A 22,917-nucleotide genomic window follows, 5' to 3' on the forward strand; every position below is an offset into this window, starting at 1 on the left:
CCCCATTCCCATTGAGCCCTATGGGGCTCACATCGGAATGGGGATGTACTGGGCCCGGCACCCGCGAAAGGGCAATTACCGGGTCCGGCTGGGCCGGAATAGCCCAGTAACTACCCATTCGCGGGTGCCGGAACCGGATGCGAGTTTGTAAGTAGCCTTGCCGGTAAAACCGGCAAGGCTACCTCCAACCTCATAATGAGGCCCTATATGTAGCGGGACCAGGCTGAATGAAACGAACTAGAGATGAATATCAGGGTAGAGGGTTGAGCCCCAATCCTTGTATCACTGTTTTCGTGTCTCGCATTCTTCAGCTGTTGCCCAGTCTCCTGAAGATCACTCTCTTCTGAGCCCCCACCGCAGGAAGCACACCATTCCCCCCTTGGAGAGTTGTCCTTTACTCAGGCATAGGTGGGCAAGCTGCCAACAGTTGGGTGCCCTGCCCCCTTGCAGATAATGTACACTGGCTGAACAACCTGGCAAGACCACATAGAGACATGTATAGGGCCTGGATACAGTGTAATGCATCTTATTTGGGGAAAGAGTAATGGGTGACTAAACCTGTTTAAACTCATAAATGGCGCTGCTCTAATTTCCCTATCCCATTCCATTATTTAGGCTGCTCAATGTGTGTTGACTTTTCAGTTTTAATTTGAAACTCACCAGAGTTATTCCCTCGTTTGATGTGACACAGAACATGAAGGGGAATGTATAGGCAGACTTGACAGTGAGCAGTGCTAGTCATTTCTTTAGCAATGTCCCTAAAAACACACGTCTTAACTGTGGTTGACCTGCATTACAAAAATATGTGAAAAGGATATTTCGACAATGTGGACTTCACAGACTTTGGCACAACTTACTTGACGATGGTCTTTTTCATCTGGATATCAGGGGGCTCCTCGAGATTTCTCATTGCATGTAGAGATAGTACATCTTACTGCAAACACAATCACCGCCATGTTCTGTATAATAAAGAGGCAGTCATGCTGTGGTCCCTCTGGTAACCTATGACAACATCAGGGTGAACTTACAAAGATGTGCACCAACAGAATGCAGTCTTGAAATATGAGAGGAATGTGTAGGGCACATGTTTCTCAACTAATCCATTCACTGAATGTGCATATGAGAGACTGGCATAAGCTAGAGATCTTAGAGTGTGCATACTCCATGCGACGGGTGTCCTGCAACTGTGGGGGAACGGGCCCACAGAGGGGCCTTGATGAAAAAGCAGGCTTCCGATGTGCCCCGTTCTCCAGATTAATTCATGAAGATGCCCTGATCACCACTTCACACGCACACATTATAAACTCTGATTGTCACATTAATTGTGTAAAGAAAAGGCCTACAACACTTTAATTGGGTATAAGCTAGATGTTCACTGTGCATCTAACCAAGAGGCGGTACACACTTCCAAGCACACAATACCTTATTTGCATATTGGCTTATCCACCATTTTGAGCAGATCAAAAAAATTAGAGTGCCCACTGTACTTGTGATGAAAGTGGGGTAGGGTGCGGGTGGCTTACTATCTGTGAATAACAGCATGATTGCACTAAAGAGATGTTCACAGCCACATTTGATTGGCACCTGCACACGTTTCATGAACATGTATCCCTTCAAAGTGTAAACGCCAATAGTGACTGCCTCCATAAAACTGTGGTGCCCACACATGACTATTGATCTTTTAGAAAAATCATCTTCATCGGCTGGTCGTTGCCACCCCACACTAAACCAACATGGCGACCATGACCATAGACTGCCTGCATTTGGCTACGATTGGTGATTTCTGCACAAATGTATTTATCATCTTTCCTAATTTAAAGGCTGACATTTAACGTAAGAATGATCATATCTTAAAAATCTGAATGTTTAAAGATAGAATAGTGACCATCTAGAGTAGAAATGATTGAATCTCAAAATCGGAAATTGTTATCTATTACATTATGAGTAAAATCAAATGTTTTTAAATAAAATGGTTTGAAAACAATAAAATGAACTAGCATGCATTTGTTTGAAAAAACACTTGAGGGCTCACCTTCTCTGCTTACTTTTCCCCTTTCTTTTAATTTAATCTTCTCTTAAATGGGGAGTTGTACCACACGCCTCTATTACTCAACTCTCTAACCCTGACCCAATAAAACTCTCCCTAGCTGTATTAATTTCAAAATTCGACTCTCGCGTGTACTGTGTATTTTCAAATGAAAGATTTTGATTTGTGTAGATTTTGCGTTCAGCTTTTTGTGCATTCTGACTTGTTCTTTCTATATTATGCTCAGCAGCAATGTTTTCTTTTTGGCACAGGCTCAGTCAAGTACAATGTTTACATCTCAAGGAAGAATAGTAGAAACTCCCATCAGCAAACTTCTAATAATAGTAATTCCTCATAAGTGTTCAACTTACATCAGTAGTGTTTAGTAAATCTAATATCGGTGAACAGATCTGGAGCAGCAGAGCACACATTTCTGCGTAAAATACTAAAGTATCAATTTTATTGAGTGCGTTTACATAGAGCTTTCACTAAACCGCTGAACATAAAGTTGTGTACCCAGAGTGACAGAGGGGGACTTCTCGGCAAAAGCATCCAGGCTCCTTATAGACACAACTGGAGAAAAATTTCAAATTAACGTCCATCGGGACTAGAGCAGCCCGGCCATCTGGTCTTTGCATTCAATCCTACGGCCAACGACCAGATGGCCGGGCTTGGAGTGCGGCCATCTGGTAGGGCAATGCATTCCAATGGGCCTGGTCAAGAAGGGCCTTTTGCCCCCGCCTGACAAAGGACCAGGGACCGGCAGGTGCCCAAGGGCATGGGCCAGCACCAACGGTCATCCTCGAGCTCTGGTCAGGCCACCTTAGAATAAAGGGTACACAATTAAGCAATTGAAGTTGAGAGGAATAAAATCGCAGCAAGAACAAACAATAATTAGATGCTAGTAATAAACCAGAGAACATGGGTGTTTAACCGGGTACGGAAGAGATGAAGAGAAGTAGACAAATGGACAGATAAAGGAAGAGAGTTCCAGTTCTCTGGGGCAAGCACCGTAAAAGAGCGAAATTGAGAGGTGGCACAGAGTAGTTTAGAAACAGATAGGAGAGGCATAGATAGTGAGCAAAGGGTAGGTGGAGGAAAGTAGAGAGTGATGAGCGAGGAAAAATAGGGAGGGGCAAGGCTGCAAATACATATGTATACAATACAAAGAAAGTGAAAAAGACCAGAGTCAAAAGGCAGAAGACAAATAGATAAAAAAAAAGAGGACTGATTGAGGAGTGCAGGGACAAAGAAAACAGAAGATGAATAAAGAACTTGAAAACACAATGTAGAGGAGTAAGATGCAAGGCAGAGAGACCAATAAGAAAGGCAGAACAAGAATCAAGACAGGAAAAAATCAGAGATGAAATTAGAAGTTTAGTGGTGTGAAAATAAAGGAAAGGCCATGCATGATTAATATTGTAGAGGTGAAACGGCAGATGCAGACAAGTTGGATATATGAATAGAGAAAGAATGAGTAGGGTCAGAAATCACACTGAGATTGCGAGCTGAAGCAGAACAAGGAAGAAGAGAATGAGGGAAGTATAAGGCTGGTGGAAGAATGGGGGCAATGGACGAGGCAGGAAAAAAAAGAGACCTTCAGTTCTGGGGTTAAGGTGGAGGCAATGGGAATGCATCCATGATTGGACAGCTGAAAGACAAGCAAAGACACTACAGTGGAATCAGAAAAAGAAGGAAAGGAGAGGAAAAACTGTGAGTCATCTGCGTAGAAATGGGAAGAAAGATTGAAGGAGGACATGAGAGCAGAAAGGGGAATGGTATAGAGAGAGAAAAGAAGGGGGTCAAGAACAGAGCCTTGAGGAACACTGTTTTGACAGAGACAAGGTTGGACCAGGCCGTGAAACAAACTAAGTATGATTATATGGATAAAAGAGAAACCACTGAAGCACATAACCAGACAAGCCAAGAGAAACAATTGAGTAGTGGGATGATCAACTGTGCCAAAAGCTGCAGATAGATCAAGCAGAATATGAAAAGAATCATGCATACCATAACATGCTCAAAGTAAGGTGTTGGAGATATGGAGAAGAAGCATTGTCTCAGTAGAATGATATGGACAAAAGCCAGATTGCAGTGGAGAAGTAGAGTGACGATTTAGGAAAGTAAATACTTGAGAGTAAACCCCTCATTCAAATAAGTTGGAGCAAAAGGAAATAAGAGAGATAGGCGCATTATGCAGTTTTATTGAAGTAAATGACTCGGTGGTAATTTACTTTGACAAAAATCACTTATTTGAGTAAGTCATTATATATGTGTATTTAAGGGTCCTGGGGTATGCAGGTTTTGTGGGTATAGGTGGTAGAGAGTGAGAAAGGGTATGGCGGGGACCCCCATTAAAAAAAAAGAAAATTTGAAGTGATTTTGCTTAAGTAAATTACCAAGGAATACTTTACACTGATAAAGCAACATTGAACAGATATAGTACACACATTAGCCTGAAGTGAGGGGTCCAAAGATGGTTTCTTTAATATGGGGATGAGCATATGAGCAAAAGATAATGATTGAGAAGTCAGGTTAGGTAAAGAATTAGTTGGGACTAGAGTAAATCAGCAATGAGGGAATAGGCCCAAGAGGAGAAGCGGTAGGGTGGGCTCTAGATGAGAAAGAAGACATGTTAGAGACAGTAAGGGAGAGGAAGGCAGAGAGGGAGGATTGTGAAGACTGGATGGATGAAGTGGAATGGGAAGTGGAGGGAGAAGTAGGAGGAAATGAAGAATGGAACAAAGAGACTTTAGAGGTAAAGCAGTCAGCAATATATTTGGAGAGCTGGGAAAGTAGGGAAGGGTCTGGTGATGAGGCAATAAGATGTTATTGAGAAGTTGAAAAGAGGGTACGTAAATAGCATAAAGCAATAGGATATAATAGAAACAATGAAGAGAGGAAAATGATCTAAGGTCACAGGGAGACAGAGATGTTTTCCAGCAACGTTCAGCTTTACGGAGGGAGGATCTAGGATTTAGGAGAGAAGAGAGTCAAGGTTGAGGTGGTTTGCGAGAGGGTGAGGCGGGCATAGAAGAGAAAAGAGAGTGAATGGTAGTGAGAAGACCAGTTGAAGAGTAGAGTCAGCTTAATCAGTGGAGAGAGAAGTGAAGTCATCAATTGAAAGTCATCAATAGAAAGTAAAGTGGAGTAGAGTGAGGCAAGCAGGGAAGTGGAATCAAAGAACACAAGCCATGCCATAACAAAGTGACTGTGAAAGGGATGGCAGATGGAGTGGGGTAGGAGCAGGGGGAAATTAAAGAAAGTGATCAGATGAATACAGTGTGGTGGGCAGTGACAGGAGTATCAGATGAAAAGCACGGGGGAAAGGATCAAGAGAAGATCCACAGATATGGGAGGGGAGGATCTGAATAAGGTGATAGCAATCAAGAAGAGGTGAGGGGGACTGAGTAGTCGTGTGATAAAGGTGATAAGAAGAAAGGAGGAAGAAGTAAAGAGAGAAGAGAGTCTAGATTGTCATAGCAGTTAATAAGTGTACCAGGAGGTCGGTAGAGAACAAGAATGGAAAGGGGGATGGCTTGGGAAAGGGAGAAGTAGTTCTCAAAAGAAGGAAAGCAGGGTGGATGTGTAGGAGGGGTGAAGGTTTCCACGATGAATGATAGAGAATACCACCACTGCAGCTTTTGCCTCAGAGGTGAGGCGAGTGAGTGAACTGCGTAAGAGGAGAACCCAGGGAAGCAGGAGTGGATGTTTTGGACGCGGTAATCCAAGTCACTGTCAAAAAGAGAAAATGTAAATTAAGCGGAAAAAGAGATCAAGAGTTGAATGAGATTCATGACATAAAGAGCTGGCATTCCAGAGACCAGATAAGAATACTGATAGAGAAGAAGAAATAATAGGATAAGATTAGCTACACTGTGGTGACAAATAGGAGGATGAGGGGCAGGTTGTCTTTTGGTAAAGTGTGTAGAGATTGTAGACTGCAATAAATTGGCAAAATAAATACAAAGAAACAGGGAATAGTAGGGTAAGAGAAGGGTAGGATAGGAACAAAAAATGATAGGACCACGAGGAAGGATTATAATAGTAGGAGAGTAGGTGATAGAGATTGAAAAAGATAGGAGAGGTAGTAGGAATAAAGAGACTAGAGTATTGCACACGAATAGAAAGTGGGATGTGGCATGAGTAGGAGTGTGCCATGCAAACAGGGGTAGCAAGCACCCTTGATGAACGCTCAGGGCGAGAATGTCCTAGATAGAAGATTAATAGGGCCAGGGGCAACCAACACGTGATGCATCACGTGCCCATGACACTTTCATGGAGGAGAGTATTTTTGCCTTTTGTCATCCTCTTTTCTTCTATTCAAGCTTTTCCAATGCAGTTCAAGGTGTATATGTTACACTGGGTCATTATTCTGAGGAACATCAACCTTCCTGTGGGACCTCTTTCTCCTAGTACACACCATACAAGATTCAGATCTCAGGACTGTGGATTCTATATTTTTCAAAGTAGAAGTATTCTTTCCAAAGAGGTCTCCAAGTTGCCACTGGTGAGGCTGCATCTACCCTGTTATGGCGAGGATACACAGCCATTTGCAGTTTAGAAAAGGTGATCCTCTCTTTATTACTTTTTAGGTTAAGGGAGTACTTTACATGTACATAAATACGAGATAGAATCTTGACAAAAGTCTGGTATCATGGCATTATTACTAACAGGAGTAAAGTGAAAAGCAGATTTAATTACTAGGTAGGGCTCTCTGCCATCATTATTCTGAAGCTTTAAAAACAATAGGAATACACAACAATAGTCAGACATCAGTCGGATATCATCATTTACACGCTCAACCTTTTGACATTTTGCCTGATACTTAAACATTGTTGAAACGATGGTCTGATGGCCTTAGCCACTTCTCACGTTTGAGGAGAGTGACTTTGTTCCTTGTGCCTGTTGGTTTCATTACTCCTTGAATAAGAATCATTGTTTGAGGGTGAGCTGCTCATGTCTGCTAGGTTGTGCCTGGATGCTGCTTGTGTATCCTCCATCACACATTATTCTTCTCTTCGTGTGACTGTTCATCCAAAGGAAAGAACCGCAGGAGAACTGGAATCAATCCACCATCACAACTCTTAAACAAAAACATTCTAGGAAATAAACTTGGGAATAAACAACCAGTCATAATGGGATTAAATCTTGAACCCCAGCAGTTGTGTTTATATTCTCTTCGGTGACATGTGCCTTCTTCACTTTGGACCATCTGCGGAACTAGGTTTATGCATTTAATTCCTGCTTAGAATTCTCCTGGTACCTTCACAACTTGGAACCTACTGTCAGTAGGAAAGCAAAACATTTGGCTTTTACATTTGTAGCCTCGTATTCACAGATGATTACCCATTTCGTTAAACGTAAGGTCTATCCTATACTCTTCAATGGACTGTCCCATGAAAATTGAGGAATGGCACCTCTCCATCTCCCACCAGGTTCTCCTGATTATGAGTTCCATACGCAACAGGTGGTAACACTTACTGCACATGGAAGGCGGTATGACCTCCAAGGAAATGGAGGAATTACTGGCAGTGGAATTGATTAACTCTGGAGGTTATTCCCCTATTTCCCAAGGGAGTCCTATGGGACCTCACAATGGGTAACAACTCGCAATCAGGAGGGATGTCCGCAATTACCATTGGCGGCAACTCTAATTATGTTTGGAGGAATTAGCACTGCGTATACCCCCAAACTCGTAAGTGTTGGGCTTGGGAGGGGTGAAAACATCCAGAGTAATGGCAGCCCAGAGGACGGCCCAAAGATACTAAGGAATAAGATAGCAGTGAGTGGCAGCGGTATGCTGATATTTAACATTTGCATAATCCCCCTCTTCCAAACCCTAGAAAATAAAAAGATAATCCTAAAGAGGTTTTCTATGGGTGTTTTATTTTAAACAAGAACTATGAACACCTAAGCTGCTTATCACTGCAGCCATACTGAATAGGTTTCATTACTTATAGGCACTTTTGTGTTATGTTCAGTGCCTTCGAGGATGCGCCCACCCCCTCCCTCGCACCAGCTTTCTTCTCTCCAGGAGGGTATCACTAACTTGAGGAATCTATCAAACTCTCTACATGCAAGACAACAAATCCCTCTCCCCTTACCTTGACTTGTAGGTAGGCTCTTTACACGCCTGCTCCTACAGCGCTGTGACAGTCGCATGTATTTCTGTGAAATGTGCCCACTTCAGGAAATTCGGTGCCAACGCGAGAAGAACCCCTCCAACCCACTACAATCTTTTGTATAAAATTCATTCAGTTACAAAAACTGCTGTAAAAACATACAAGTGTTTTTTTCATAAAAAAGTGCTTGAGAGAAAATTACAAAACCTCTCTGAAGTTGTTTTAAAGAAAAAAACATTTGAAAAAGCATAAACACTGTGCAAAAGGAGCTTACATGTTGAGAATGATAAACATTGTTCCCATAAAAACAGTACTTTATATAAAATGCATCCTAATGAAAAAACACAGGATTAGAAACGCTTTAAAAAAAAACGTGACATTTGGTCCTCTTTTCTATAAAGCCATTGAGGAAAGTAACCTTTTCTTTCAAGAATATCTCTAAAATGTATCATATTCATATAAAATAAGAGTTGCAAGTGTAGTAAAATGCACTATTGTACTATTTCTTTAAGAAAAGTGTTGTAGGTGTGATCCTTCAAATTAAACATTCCTATTGCTTTGATAAAATGCATCGGTTTTGTTGGATTTTTAGAGCAACATTGGGTGTCATTTTTATAAACAATGCAAATTGCATTTAAGGGACCGCCCACGATTGCAGTGTCCGGTTGGGTCTCCTGCAGGCAATTTTAAACAGTCAGAAAACGGATTGTAAACTAAACCTTTACTCTGTGCTTTGTGAGAAATAAAACGCTGCCTGCAAATTACGCTTTGTGGGTGGCTTTTTATAATGGATTCCAATGAATACCTGCTATTTAAGGGGTGTAACTGCAAGGCATATTCCATTGGAATCCACTTGTTTTGGGCCTGCAAGAAAATCTCATTCAAGCGTAAAGCCAGGTGCTCTTAGAAGACGGAGGAGGGAAGCAAAGCAGAGAAGCCGCCTCTGCTTTGCTGCCTTCCTACGCCTTGGAACAGCACGATAATGTGGCAGAGTATTAACTGGAGGCATCGCGACTTGCTTTTATGCCTCTGTTTATTGACCAAAAGGACTCCCTTAGACTCCCTTAGTCTCAATATGAGTTTGACATCAGCAGCCCTAATTCCACCAGAATGAATTACCGCTGTCTCCAGCAGTAATAGTACATCTGTGCCCCATTATGCATATTTGTGGCTCCCCATTCTAAAGTCCAGTAGGACTATATGGAGAAGAGGCATCAGAACCACATGTGGTAATATAGCCAGTACCATTACCACCATTATTAGTGGAGGTAATACCGCCTTTCACAAGCCGGCTCTTTTCTTGCTTATGTGTTTCTTTACATGGGTGGTAACAGTAATTACCGCCAACCTTGCATTGATGTCAGTTTTTTAAAATAATGTCTAGTAAATGTAATGCCATGGATATAGGTTTAGCATGACATGAACTATCAACAAAAATATCTACAAAAGCCTTAAATATCTATTTAGTGGCTAAGGTATATCGTCTCTTAAGTATGAACTCTTTTGGCCTCATTCGTGGAATTTTTTGCACGGTTGAAAGTGACTTTGCACTGCTGAAAAAGTGACCTTGCAGTGCAAAGTCAGTGCATAGTCATTTTTGCAGTACAAAATGACTTTGCACAGACTTTGCACTGCAAAATACACTTTGCACAGTTCCATGAATCAGGGTTTGTGTCGGCAAAGTCACTTTCAACCGTGCAAAAAATTCCATGAATCGGGCCCCAGATCTTGTATTGGGCATTAGAAAAATATTATGGTCTGCGGCCCTCTGAGAAGAGTTGATCTGCTTGTAATCCTGACAGGACATGTAACGTTGCATGCACTGTACTAGGAATTAAGTGTTCTTTTAAAAATGGCCAATCAATGCAAAGCTGCTACAATGTGTTTAGACTTTGCTAATAAATTATTACTTATCAAATAATGATGTATAATTTTTTTATACAGCACTTGATTCTGAATATCTCCTGCTACAAAACGTTGTAGTAACTGGTGCCGTTGTTGCCTAAGTAGATCAGCAGCAGAAGGACTTTAAAGACGCTGTTTAACAAATCTCTTTAAAGCGTCTGTTGTATATTCGTTTTACAGCCCAAACTGGCACTTATTTTTTCACCCTGCAAATGGCAGCGGTGCGTGGCGTAAATCCCAGTGACATAACATAACCTTGGAAGAACAAAGGGCTGAGTCAGAATTGCCAGGCTAGAACATGTGGCACTGAAGATTGCACTGATTGTGCAGCTGGCAGTGTAAGACGCTGTGCCATCCCACCAATGTGATAACACATATCTTAAACTCACAATGCCACCAGTAAAGGAGAAGCTGGCACCTTAGGCTTCTGGGTGTCTTCCTTTTCCGCATCACATCACACCCACATAGCCAAGACATCTCATGCCGCATATTGTAATACCCTCCTTAGGTCGTAGGTTGCCCTTAACGACGGGCACCACACTCTGTTGCTTCCTAGCTAGTTTCTTGTCATGCAAAACCTAAACCCTAAGAGGAACCATGAAGCGTGATCCTTCTCTTCAAGCATATAGTTCTCAAGAAAGGCCCACTTGTATGGCTCAGCACCTCCAGACCATTGATTCCCCTTCCTACCACTCATGGACCACATTGACCCCCTCAAATGTAAAGTTCTTGTCTCATTTCTGCTTCTTAGCTGGTAGAGACACCATATCCAATAGCTTGTATTTCTTCTGTGGCAGAGAAATGAAACTCAAATGTGTTTGTGTGAAAGAGATACATTATAAAGGAGTGACTATGGCTGCCTAAGCGAACAGAGCAGGTGGGCACCAGGCGGATGTAAGACAAAGGCGATCAGATCAGAGTGCTGATGTACATGGCCATTGCTGTGTTTGCAATTCAAGCTTTAATGTTTTATTTTTTTTTGGTCCCCCGCATTGTTTCTTGTACACGGGGGACACCTCTACAGCCCCCGAACCTGTATATACCGAAGTAGGAGTGCAGGGGACACCCTCGCAACCCCGCTCACCCACCTCAGTATTTTCCGATTCTGTATTTTATACCTATGCCGAATGCGGCAAAACCGTATCTACGATCCTCTAGATACGATCTTTTGGTTCGATACCTGAGATAGTAGCACTTGTTGCCAATATGATTTCACAGGCCACCCACAGTCTCCTGATACTTTCAGCTTTTCTGAAAAGCTGGAGTGGAGTCACAAGCTTCCAGAAGAACGTGGATTTTGAACATTTTAAGAAGAAATGATGCCCAGACATTCTGTGGCATAGAAACTGATGACAAGTGAAGAATTTAGGGGTAACTGTGATCATCACTGCTCTCCGTCTGCAGCCCTCTTGCTTGACTTTTACCTGCTTCTGTGAGATTTGTAAGTTATTATCACTCTTTGTGATTTCATGGGAGTCAGCAGCCATAGGATCTCTCTACTTGTGATGTCATCGGGTTCAAAGTTAAGGTGATGTGACTTTCCGTAATGTCATGGTTTAGGGTGTGGCTGTGCATGTGACGTCACGTATGACCCCCTAAGGTTTCACTGACTTGATGCCAGCTCTGAGAAGATTGAAGGGGCCTTGGCTGCAGGCACACAAGTGAAGTGGAGAGATTTCGAATTGGACAGATTAACCCTTGTTTGAGAGCAGTCTTTGTGCTAATTATAAAGTACATGATTATAAATTCACTTATTTGAGGTGCTTGAACTGCGAAGTGTGTGCTTTACATTCAGACAGAGTTACTGGTAATCTGAGAGAACCACCATCCATAACATTGCGGATGAAAGGGTTAAACGAGAGGTTAGAGGAGTGTGTGTATTTAGAATACATAGAGGCGTCAAACATTACAGTCAGTAAAGTGATAGCTAAACTTGGGATAGCAACAATCTCATTTGCATTTGGCATTCACTGAATGCAGATACGGGAGCAGACAGACTGCTTTGGTCGCTCCGTGGGGACAGTCTCTTGGCCCTATGTCACTTTATTAATAATGTGCGTGTGTTCTACGGGAATGTGCAAAGTGTACTCATTGATCAACACGGTGGTGTTCTTCAGCATCTCATTAAACATGTCCACCGTCTTCTTATAAATATCCCTGTGCAAGACGAATGGCCGGAATAGGTTGACAGGCTCAGCGTGACGGAACACTTCTGGTAGCTGAGTTGTCTCTGGGATCTTTTGGTTTCCGATGAGAAAATGGTGCAGCTTCTTCTCTTGGAGGCACTTCTTCAGGTACTTCAACATATCGCGAAGCCTGGCCTCCAAATGCTCAAAGTCCCAGTCGGAATAGGGCCGAATAAGAAGCAGATGCATCAGCGCTGTCTTCAGGTGGTAATTAGACAGCCCACTCTGTCCGGTCAGATTACATTGCTTTCCATGGAGGAAAGTCGCAATCTGTAGGCAACTGAGGTGGCAAGAATTCTCTGGGAGCCTTTTGGCAATGTCCTTCAGGAATCGCCTCTCGTAGACCGCGAAGGAAAGAAACCAGTACACACTGGATGAGTTGTCATCCAACAAGTTGTTATTGGCAAGATGGGACATGAAATAGACATCGGAATCTTCATATTGAACCACTGGAGAAATGTTGAAGGTGATACACTTGCCAGACCTAAACCTTATTTTTAAGGCTCCAGGAGAGTCTAAATGACTAAACGTAAGGTCGAAGTCATACTTGCGGGAAATCTTATTCCATGCCTTGGTAATTGCAATCTGGAACCACTTCATTACTTGGTCTGTAGCGAGATGCTGAGTGTTTTTGCAGCAGAGCAAGTCCTCCATCTCACGGTTCATCTTTGCCATGTTGTTTTTGCTGTGAAGAAGACACAGCATGTCTTCCCCAAGTTTTGTCTTATCACAGATGCACCCTGTCCCTCCATCATCGGGCCTACAAACTTTGATCTTCCCATAGCTTTGCTTATCTGGGGGAATTGAGGATTCAGAGCCCCAGATTTCAGACTGGAACCTGTATGGTTCTGGAGGAGAAAAGGGCACAATCAAGTCACAAATAAGAGGCTTATTCACACGCCAGTTTTCATACATGCTCCCAACTCCTATGCTGTCCTCCACTTCCATGTCGGCATCCCGGTTACACACACTCCTCAGTGCTTCCAGTAAGTCGTCGGCAAACCCTTCCACAAACTCGCGTGTCCTGGCGGCATCTGCGGTTGCACCACGGATGCACCGATCGTAGAAATTGAATAGTACTGCTTTGTGTGGGAGGGCCACTCCCTCAAACATGTTCCCTAGAATAGCGGCGTCGTCTTCCTCTGCGATGGTCTCCTGTGAATGTTCATCTTGAAAATCCTGTCTCCAGATCTCAATCAGCAAGAAGATGATCATAGACACAGCACTCCAGAAGTTCGAAGACAGACTACTGTCCTCCTCCAAATGTTCCTCTTGCTCTTGGTCCACCTTCTCCTTTTCTAAGTTCTTAGCCATCTCATCCTCAAGGCGCAGCTGCTCCATTTTGAGGCATTCTTCATGCTCTCTCATCTTTTGGATGATGTCCTCATCGTTCTCAGGCAGAGACACGTTTTCTCTCGGGAAAAGGAGAGGATGGTTGACGATGGCTGTGATGACTACAACACATACTTTGAGGAGACCAGCTGTCATTTTGAAGCTTGTCCTTGAAAAAAACAAATGAACAAAAATATTAAGTAGTGATGCAAAATTAGTTAACTTGAAAAATACTTGATCAAATTAAAACAGGTTGCTCAACAAGCTGTATGAAAAGGGTAACTATTAAGCATATCCGTCCATCAACACATTTACGCCTCACAAAACAATGTGACAAACAGATGCTGACCAATAGTCATTCACAGCCCAAGAGTTTCCTGTGCTCCCTTCATTCATACTTCAGGAGTTCCCATGTCACAGTCTCTCACTGTCTACAAGTCCTCGTGCTTCCTCCCTTCACTGACCATGGGTCTCTCTGCCCCCTTGTGGCACTGTTCACGAGTCTCTGTGCTCCCCCTCACAGCCCACAAGTAACTGTGCTCGCTCCCCGTCCATGTGTCCCCATATGCGTCCTTCACTTACAGTCCACAGGTCCCTGTGATACCTCTGCACATGCTTCTATGATCTTCCTAGAAAAACTCATATTTTTAAGCAATTTTCAGATTATTTGAATAGGTCCAGGCAATTAAAAGGAGAGCACATGGCTAAAACATATGTTATTTTGGCGCTTTTTGAACTAGCTTCAAAATTACATAAACACAATTGAATGCTGGTTATAGAAACCATACCACATCTTGTAAAAGTGTAGTCTTTGGGTATAAATGCAGTCAACACACCGCACCACTTAATTTCCAGAAAGGCAGCCCGTTCCTTCCCTTCGATGTATGAGGTGGCTGCTTCCCGACCCCAGGACGCTGTGGGGACATTTCACACCTCGTGCCAATGATAAGCCAAGAGACCCTCTCTCTCTCTGGGAGGACAATCATCTCAACATAGATAAATAGTGCACACCTGCTTGACAACACATCATTCTTTTGTAAACCTGAGAACCCTATACTGACAATGAATACGGCTCCGTAGGACACAATGAAGCCTCCCACGCCACAGCTTTAGACACCTGATGAAGGCAGCCTTAACATTCCTTGCCCCTGGGGTAGCAAGTATGTCTCATCTGTTATGGAAACGCCCACCAAGGTTTCTTGTGTCATGGTCCATTCTTTAGTTCTTGCTTAGAAACTTTGGAAGAGATCAGTAACTAGTAAAGGGCAAGATGCACTACAAACGCAAAATTGCAGTGTCGTAGGATTGCCATCCTACCCCAAGTCATTCCCACCCCCTCTTTCTTTTACTGCCAGCATGCTGCTCTTCACCTTCCTGCAACCGTTGCAATCCCTTTAGGCCCAGCTTCATGGAGCACTTTGAGGAATCCACACTCCACCTTTTATCTTCCTGCTCCTCATCTTGTTGAACCAACCCGTGAAGAATCACCTGCAGGGTGTCAGCATAATTCTGAAGTTGAGGAGTTGCCTGAATACCAACTGGGGCTGGGGGCATATGCGGGTGAGCAGAATCATGTTTGGCCTGTGAGAGAGGTTTGGGGCATTTGGAGACACTAGGGTAGACGTCTGCGAGCAATGACCATGGACTCTGACCCCTTGCCTAATAAATGCCTATGTTTGTTGCCCAATCGGTATTCCCTAATGGGTGTTGCCCAGCAGGCAAATGTACCAGCAGGGCCCACTAAGAACAGCACCGGAGCAAGTTAGAGTGAGGTTTGAGATGGTTCACAGCTTCCAATTTATAAACTGAGGAAGGTAAAATGAGCCCCTGGTATTTTCATACCTGAGGCAGCTTCCTCTGAACCAAAAAGTGAATGTCTGCCGTAATAACCCTTTACACTTCGCTTAGGGTAATGAGTCGAGTGCACAGCCTTCCCTCTCCAAACATCTAAAAAAAGCACTGATTCTTGTTGCACGCAATGTCCCCAGGCATCTATTTGAGAGAGAAAAGGAGAGACAAAGAGAGAAACAGAAAGAGAGACAGGGTACGACAAAGACATAACGAGTAAGTGGAAAGGGAACCGTCTCTTTAGACCTCTGGTACGAGTGCAGGGAGGCCTTTTGATGGTTTTCTAGCACTTCTGGTGCTTTCTAATGCTTTCATGCCTTTATCATGCCTTGCCTTGCTATTCCATGTTAGGTCTTGCTATATTGGCTTCAGGGGTGTTGCTAGGTCTGGAAAAGATCTGGGGCTATGCTAATGTCAGGACTGTTGGGACTCGGGGCTAGCTGGCCTTTGGTTGTAGCCCCTGAGCTTCTATCAGCGCCCACCTCCCCCACCCCCCTGCCGAGCAACGCCTCTGTGTGGCTTGGCTTTATTGTTTGTGACCCTCACTAACCAGCTCTGTTTTAATTTCTAGCATATTCTGGCTTTAAAATGTGCACTCGCCACTGCCCATTGGCTAGTGATAATTACCTCTTTCCGAGTACGAAATGGTGTGCTGTTTTTATGTGGATAACTAAAGGGGTGAGTGAATTTCTAAGCCTGGTTAGCAACCTGCAACGCAAGAGATTTACCTCTGCTTTTACCATACCAGTTCCTTGTGTCACACTGTGATTCTGCTCGCTGGGATTTCCCCATGTGTCCGACTGCAATTTAATTAAACCGACAAAAACCAACGTGATAGCTCCGCCTCATTTTTTTCTCTAATGACTAAACTGAATTAATTCAGCACTACCGTTTTCTCATTATATATAATCCAATGTGTTCATATATCACACTTAAAGCACACAACAAAACATACCGACCAGAAATGATATGCAAAACCTGTCGCCATCTGCTTAATCTATGAACCAATTTTGGAATTCACCCGCTCTAATAGCATGTCTCTTCAGACCACACGAGTGCTATGATAGAGGAGACGCCAATCATACAGGAAGAGTGTGGGCCCCTTTCATTTACCATATTCTGAGCACAAGAATGCACTGGAGAAACATGCCGCATCACCCTGCACATTACTGCATGCACCTTGGATGGTATCACATAAAGGACACCACTGCACCACCTGCTGGCACAAATTCATGTGCTGTGGGTAGGAACTGCGATGTCCTCAAAGCAGTGCCCGAGGGATCTATGTACTAGTACTCCTCCGCAGGAATGTGGGGGAGAAAAGCCACTTCCCATAATGCTCTGTACTTGGGCAGAGTGAACATGTATATGGGAAGAAGTCCCGCAAACAAGTGCAACATAACGCCAGGGGGCGAGGCGTGGCAGCTAAGAACATAGTGGGGCCTTGCAAGTCTTTTTGGGGGGATTAAATCTTCTTATTGCAGAAAAACAAAAGACCAAAGAAACTGCAATATAAAAGGCAGGGACATTTCACCAAAATGCCAGGGGTAGGGGAAGTGACATTGCACGACCCTTGACCTCTGATGGCATCACAGGAAGTGATGTCATTTGGTCACACCCTGAAGTGGCATCACAGGAAGCAATGGAACACGACGTTTCAGCCCTTGACAAAACAGGAAGTGAGATCATATAGCATTGTTCCTAAGTACACTATGAAAAATATGGTTACGATATCACTGTAATGTGATATACATTTCTACAAGAATGGATCATCATACGTATCGTTAATAACAGTGTGTATCGCCTCATATTACCAAATTACTGTGAATGCAAGCAGACGTCCAAAGCCAGATGATAATGATGTATTATACGCTTAAGTGTTTTATATACAACAAATATACCTACAATATCACCCAACCTGTATTGATACTCAGTTATCGACCTCAGAGGATGAAAGGCTGGGTTGGCTTTGCCGGGATTCGAACCTGCAGATCACACACACATTGCAGCAGTAAGCGCTCAACCCACAGAGTTATTTTACCGCCTATAGCTATCTCACCGGCTATAGTAAAATGAGCAATTACATGTCTGAATGTTCTCAAAGTCAGAAATCAAATTACACTCTGTAGTGGATACCGTTAAACTGGTAACTGAGATTTAACAGCAGGCCAGTTTTGGTGAAAAGTTGGCCACATGTCAAGCCTGCGTGGAGGTTGGCAAAATACATACCATTGGGAGGGTCATAAATTTTTATTAAAGAGTAGCGCGGGGAAAGCAGCGCACTCACACGGCATCCCGTACTCTGGGCACTCGCTACCTCATACATGCAAACAAACATCCTGAGCATGTCATGGATAAAGGAAAGATAGACACATTACATCAAAGCATTAATGGTGGCACAATAAAATCAAGGGCCACTTTATGTGCTATGGTCAAACATTTCTACACTCTCACACAAGCTTTTAGGCACAAGGATTTTGTCAAGTGGACCGAGGACACCGAGATGCAATGCCTTGTTATGATCATAACAGAGACAACGGCAGAAAAAAAACATGGTATAAATGCAACTTGCGAAGAGCAAAATACATAGTCCGAAATGGATGCGTATTCTACTCCTAATGCTTTTTGGACGTTTTGGCTGCATTGTGAATTCAAGGTAAGAACAGACTGCCACAGGCAAGGAGTTTCCATTTGTAATAAAAAAAGAAAAAGAAAAACATTCTTTTCAAAATGTTTAGGGGTAGCAAGGGATACCAGAGGGGTAGCAAGGGAGACCTCAGGGGTCGCAGCTGTGACCCCTGGTGACCCGCAAATGACATCCCTGATAAAAGGCCTTTGTCCATGGTTGTCGAACTTCAGGCCTCGAGGACCGGAAATCTGACTAATTTTCAGGATATCCCTCATTAATATTCATGAGGAAAAATGGGCATACATTTAGAATCATTGAATGCAAACGTATCTCATGAATATTAATTAGAGGTATCATGAAAATCCAACATGGATCTGTCCCTCGAGGCCTGGAGTTGGACAAGCAGGGTGGGTCCACCAAAACAGATAGGGCAATTTAGGAGTTAAAACATAGTTGACATGAGGTAGAAGGTTTAAAGCAGAATAGTGATGTACATGGCATGGCAAGGCCTATTAGAAGAAAAACAACATAACATGTAACGAGACAAAATAATACCAGAACCAAAACCCTGCCCTCAAACATCCCCCCACCCACAAAAGTGCAATATTCAGCCAACGGTCATAGGTAGCTGAAGGTCAGTAGAGTAAGCATTTGAGCAGGTCTAAAAGAGGATAATAAAAAGGGGTATGTCTACGTTCACTATACAATACCTAAGTATCTTGTTACATAAACCGCAGTCAAATGAAAGTGGTTGCCAGTTCCCAAAACGTATCGGCACGGGCAGATGTCGATGTCTGCTTAAAGCGGCTCTGCGCCTAAGATTTCTGCTAGAAGTTTGAGCCATTTCTGTGTGTCAGGAGGGGATAATGATTTCCAATCTACTAGCATGGCCTTTGCGCACCAAGCACAGCACAATGTGTAGTAATTTGTGCACCAAAGAGTCATCATGCCATTCCTCGCTGTTAAGCCCAAATAACATAGCGCTAGGCATCAGGGTTACATCTCACCCTGCCACTGCGGACACTCATCTAGAAACGGTTAACCAGAATGAGCGGATTGTCGGGCGGGTCCTGAAAACATGGCCAGGGGTGCCGATTGGTCCGCAGTGTCTCCAGCAGTTAGTGGATTGGGAGAGTCCCATTGCATACAGTTTAGCTCTCGGAATAGTTTTGTATTGCATATCCCTGTGTTTCAGGCTGTACGATACCTCTTTAATGCCAACAAAGGAGTCATACATATCTTCCTCACAGAAAGAGGAGTCTAGGTCCTCGGCACATCGCAACCGATTTCGGCCTCAAATGGCGATGGCTCACTAACCCTAGACTCGGGTGTGGTATATTTGAGAACAACAGAGCTTATGGCCATGTAGCACAACCAATCATTTTCTGTGAGCCCAAGACCACGCCTGATGTTTGGAAATTAGTTAATGACGAGTCCTCACACACATCCATGATTCGCACCTCCTGCCAGTCAGTGGATTGCTCATCATGTACATTTGTGTGGACGCCATAAGACAAAAAGGCTCTCAAGCTAATCCATGGCAGCGTGATGCCCATGTCGGAGTCTGTTAGTGTGCGTATTCAATGCTCTGATCCAGGGTAGGGCTTACGATATGAAGGGTTTCGATTGCTCTGGGGAGAAGTGCAGGTGGCATAGCCCATATCTCCTGCGATTTAAACAGGTGCATTATATGTAGTTCGATTGATCGCCAGCTAGGTGAGTCAGCTGTGTTTAACCATCGTTTGGCCTAGAATACATGCAATGCGATGTAGTAGGCCTTCCACAAGAGGAGTGCCAAGCCACCATTAGTCTTAGAGCCCTGTAATATCGATTTGTTCAAGCGTGCCTTCTTGCCCCGCCAGATGTATTTCATTATGGCCTTATCTAGTTGAGTGTATAGAGCCTGCGGCGGGGGCATCAGGATCATCGCGGCTAGGTATACCAGTTTCGGCATCAAATTCATTTTTAATGCTGCCATTAAGTGATAACGGTAGTGTTTGCCAGTTGTCTAGGTCCGATATTATTCTGTGTACACCCGGGGGAAATTAAGGTTAACTAGATCTGTAAAATACGCGCTTATATTAACCCCCAAATATGATGGCATTGTAATCTGAAAGGTGCCACTCCCCCTGGGTTCGCAGGGTATGTCTGACCTTCAGGGCATAACTTCAGATGTGTCCCAATTAACGCTATATCTGGCTATTGGGCCATAAGCGAGCAGAATCTAGTGTATCTTAGGTAGGGAGTGACTAGTTGCTGACATAAAGGAGGATATCATCAGCAAATAGTGATATTTTGTGCTCTGCCGCCCCCACTGTGATACCCGACCACCCATCATCCATCTGCAATGTCCATCTGAAATTTGACAGCAAGCAGTTCAATTGCTAACGCGTATAATAGGGGGGACAGAGGGCAGCGCTGTCACATATCGCTGTGGAGAGGGAAGGGTTCTGAGGTCAGGCTATTAGTGGTGACAGTGGCATGTGGTTTATTATGCAGGCAGTGACTCATCTCTAAGATTCTATCTGAGAAGCCAAATTAGTTTAATACCATAAACATGTACTCCCATCTGACCTTGTCAAAAGCCTTTTCAGCACCAAGAGAAAGGATCACATCTGAAGGGTCTGATGAACCCCCAACGATATATAAGAGCCGTCGCACATTAACGAGGAGTGCCATCACATTAGCAAGCCGGTTTGATGTTGGTGCACCAGTCTCGGCAGGAGCCCTTGTAGGTGCTTTGCAAGGCATTTTGCCAGTATTTTCGCATTAGAGTTTATTAGGATATTGGGCGGTATGCGCCGCATTGCGTGGGATCTCGTCCTTTTTTGTAAAACACAACTATATTAGACAAAAGTAGGGTCTGCGGAAGGTACCCTTCCTCTGTAGCTTCCCTGAGCATCTGGCCCAGCCTTAGGGCAAGGGTGTCGCGCAAAAGTTTATTATACAAGTCGATTGGGATATCGTCTGGGACAGCAGCCTTCCCAGAGGCCAGGCCTATCATAGCGTTGAGTATCTCCTCATCTGAAATTGGTGTGTTCAGCGTTGCTAATTATGTCAGGCCAATGGGCGGAAGAAGGAGTGGTTGCAGGAAATTGTGTACTAATTCTAGATCTCTGTCTGGGCGGGTGGCATATAATCCTTTATAGAGCTCAGCAAAGCAACCGTTAAAAGCCTTATCACTGACCAGAAGAGCTCCATTGTCATACTGTATAGACTCTATAATCTGGGCGCGTTGATTGCCTTTCAGTTATAGTGCAAGCATGCAGACCGGCTGGCCCCCTTCCGTGTATGACCTGTGAGCTCACTTTGTAAAGACTTTCTGAGCCCTTGACGAGGAGACGTGTGTCAGTTCACACCTCGTCCAAAGAATTTGTGCATATGTCACAGGGTCCCGTGTCTGTTTATGTTCACGCTCATCTAATTGAAGTCTTGTGGTCGGAGCCTTTTCCTGTCATTTCCAAGTCTAGAAAGTGTCCCAGCATTTTAGTGTGGGAAAGTCGTCAGTAAGATTATTCTGCCAAAACCCCTCAAAGTCATCTTTTAAATGTTCAACAAAGTCAACATAACCTAGTGACATTAAATTGAGACGCCAAGATGGGGAACGCTGAGGCGGACAGGCACGTGATCCGAAAGTGTCATAGGTAGGATATCACATGTGGTAACAACATGCACAACATTACAGGGAAGGAACCAGTAATCAAGACGTGAATAGCTGCGATAATGGTGAGAGAAGAACGTATAATCCCTCATATCCCTTTGTTTGTGCCTCCAAATGTCTATCAGTCTGAGGTCCACCAAAGAAGAAAGGAACGTCTTGAATTTTTTGGGATGTTGCGCCGTAGCCTTAGAAGCTCCGTCTGTTCAGGGCCAGAGACAAACCAACATTAAGATCCCCCAAAGCAGTGCCCCATATATTGTGCGCATGCAGCAAATGTATGTGTGAAGGCCAGAGTATCTGTGGTAGGGAAGTCAATATTAACAAAAAGAACAAAGATCATATAGATGAAACCTTTAAAATCCAACCCAAGAGAATCCACATGCGGAGTACCACAAGGATCATCCTTCTCCCCGTTATTATTCAACATCTACCTATCTCAACTAATTAAGATCATCAAAAGAAACGGCCTCACTTGCTACAACTACATTGACAATACACAAATAGTCTTCAAAATACAAGACACTGGAGAAGAAAACACAACATTAGAAAACTGCCTTCGTGACATATATACAATTGGATGAACTTGAACTACCTCAAACTCAACCCAGGCAAAACAGAAATAATGATCATCACAAAAAACGGAGGAGACAACGACTACATCCCTTGTCCAAGGGAACTCGGTACAACCCCATCCCCATCGTCGACTCTAAAAAACCTGGGTGTCCTGATGGATAACAAACTTACTCTAGAGCCACAAGTAAACACTCTACTCAAGAAATGCTTCTTTCTCCTGCGAGCAGTAAAAAGGATCCTACCATTTCTGTCATTCACCATCAAAACATCTACCGTCATCGCTCTCGTCATGTCCAGAGTAGATTACACCAATAGCCTGTGCCTGGGTATACCTAAACGACTTCTAAAGAAACTACAGCGCATACAAAATACGGTGGCCAGATTACTCCTCAAACTACCCAGAAGAGAACACATCACATCAGTGCTAGAAACACTACGTTAGCTACCAATAAAACAGCTAATCAAATTCAAATCAATGTGCATCACGCACAGAGCAATCCACAACCAAGACGCAGAGTTCCTGAGAGACAAATTAAGCCTACATCACCCAACAAGGACGTTCAGATCGAGCAACGACATTTGCTTGGAGCCGAAACCCTACAACAAAAGAAAACCAGAGGATCTTCTTTCTC

The 22,917-nt window shown here is 43.6% G+C and overlaps 1 protein-coding gene across 3 annotated transcripts in view; it reads right to left on the reverse strand.

Moving 5' to 3' along the window:
• Positions 1–6,578: 6,578 nt before the first annotated feature.
• ITPRIP (inositol 1,4,5-trisphosphate receptor interacting protein) overlaps positions 6,579–22,917 on the reverse strand; it is a 280,644-nt gene continuing 264,305 nt past the window's right edge. For all 3 annotated transcript variants that reach the window (XM_069611750.1, XM_069611749.1, XM_069611748.1), the window contains one exon: positions 6,579–13,743. In XM_069611750.1, coding sequence (XP_069467851.1) covers positions 12,090–13,730 — 1,641 coding nt within the window. In that variant the 5' untranslated portion in view covers positions 13,731–13,743 and the 3' untranslated portion in view covers positions 6,579–12,089. The remainder of the gene's footprint in view (positions 13,744–22,917) is intronic.

This window comes from Ambystoma mexicanum, chromosome 8, assembly GCF_040938575.1.
Source record: "Ambystoma mexicanum isolate Mex_15411 chromosome 8, UKY_AmexF1_1, whole genome shotgun sequence".
Classification (NCBI taxonomy): Eukaryota; Metazoa; Chordata; class Amphibia; order Caudata; family Ambystomatidae; genus Ambystoma; species Ambystoma mexicanum.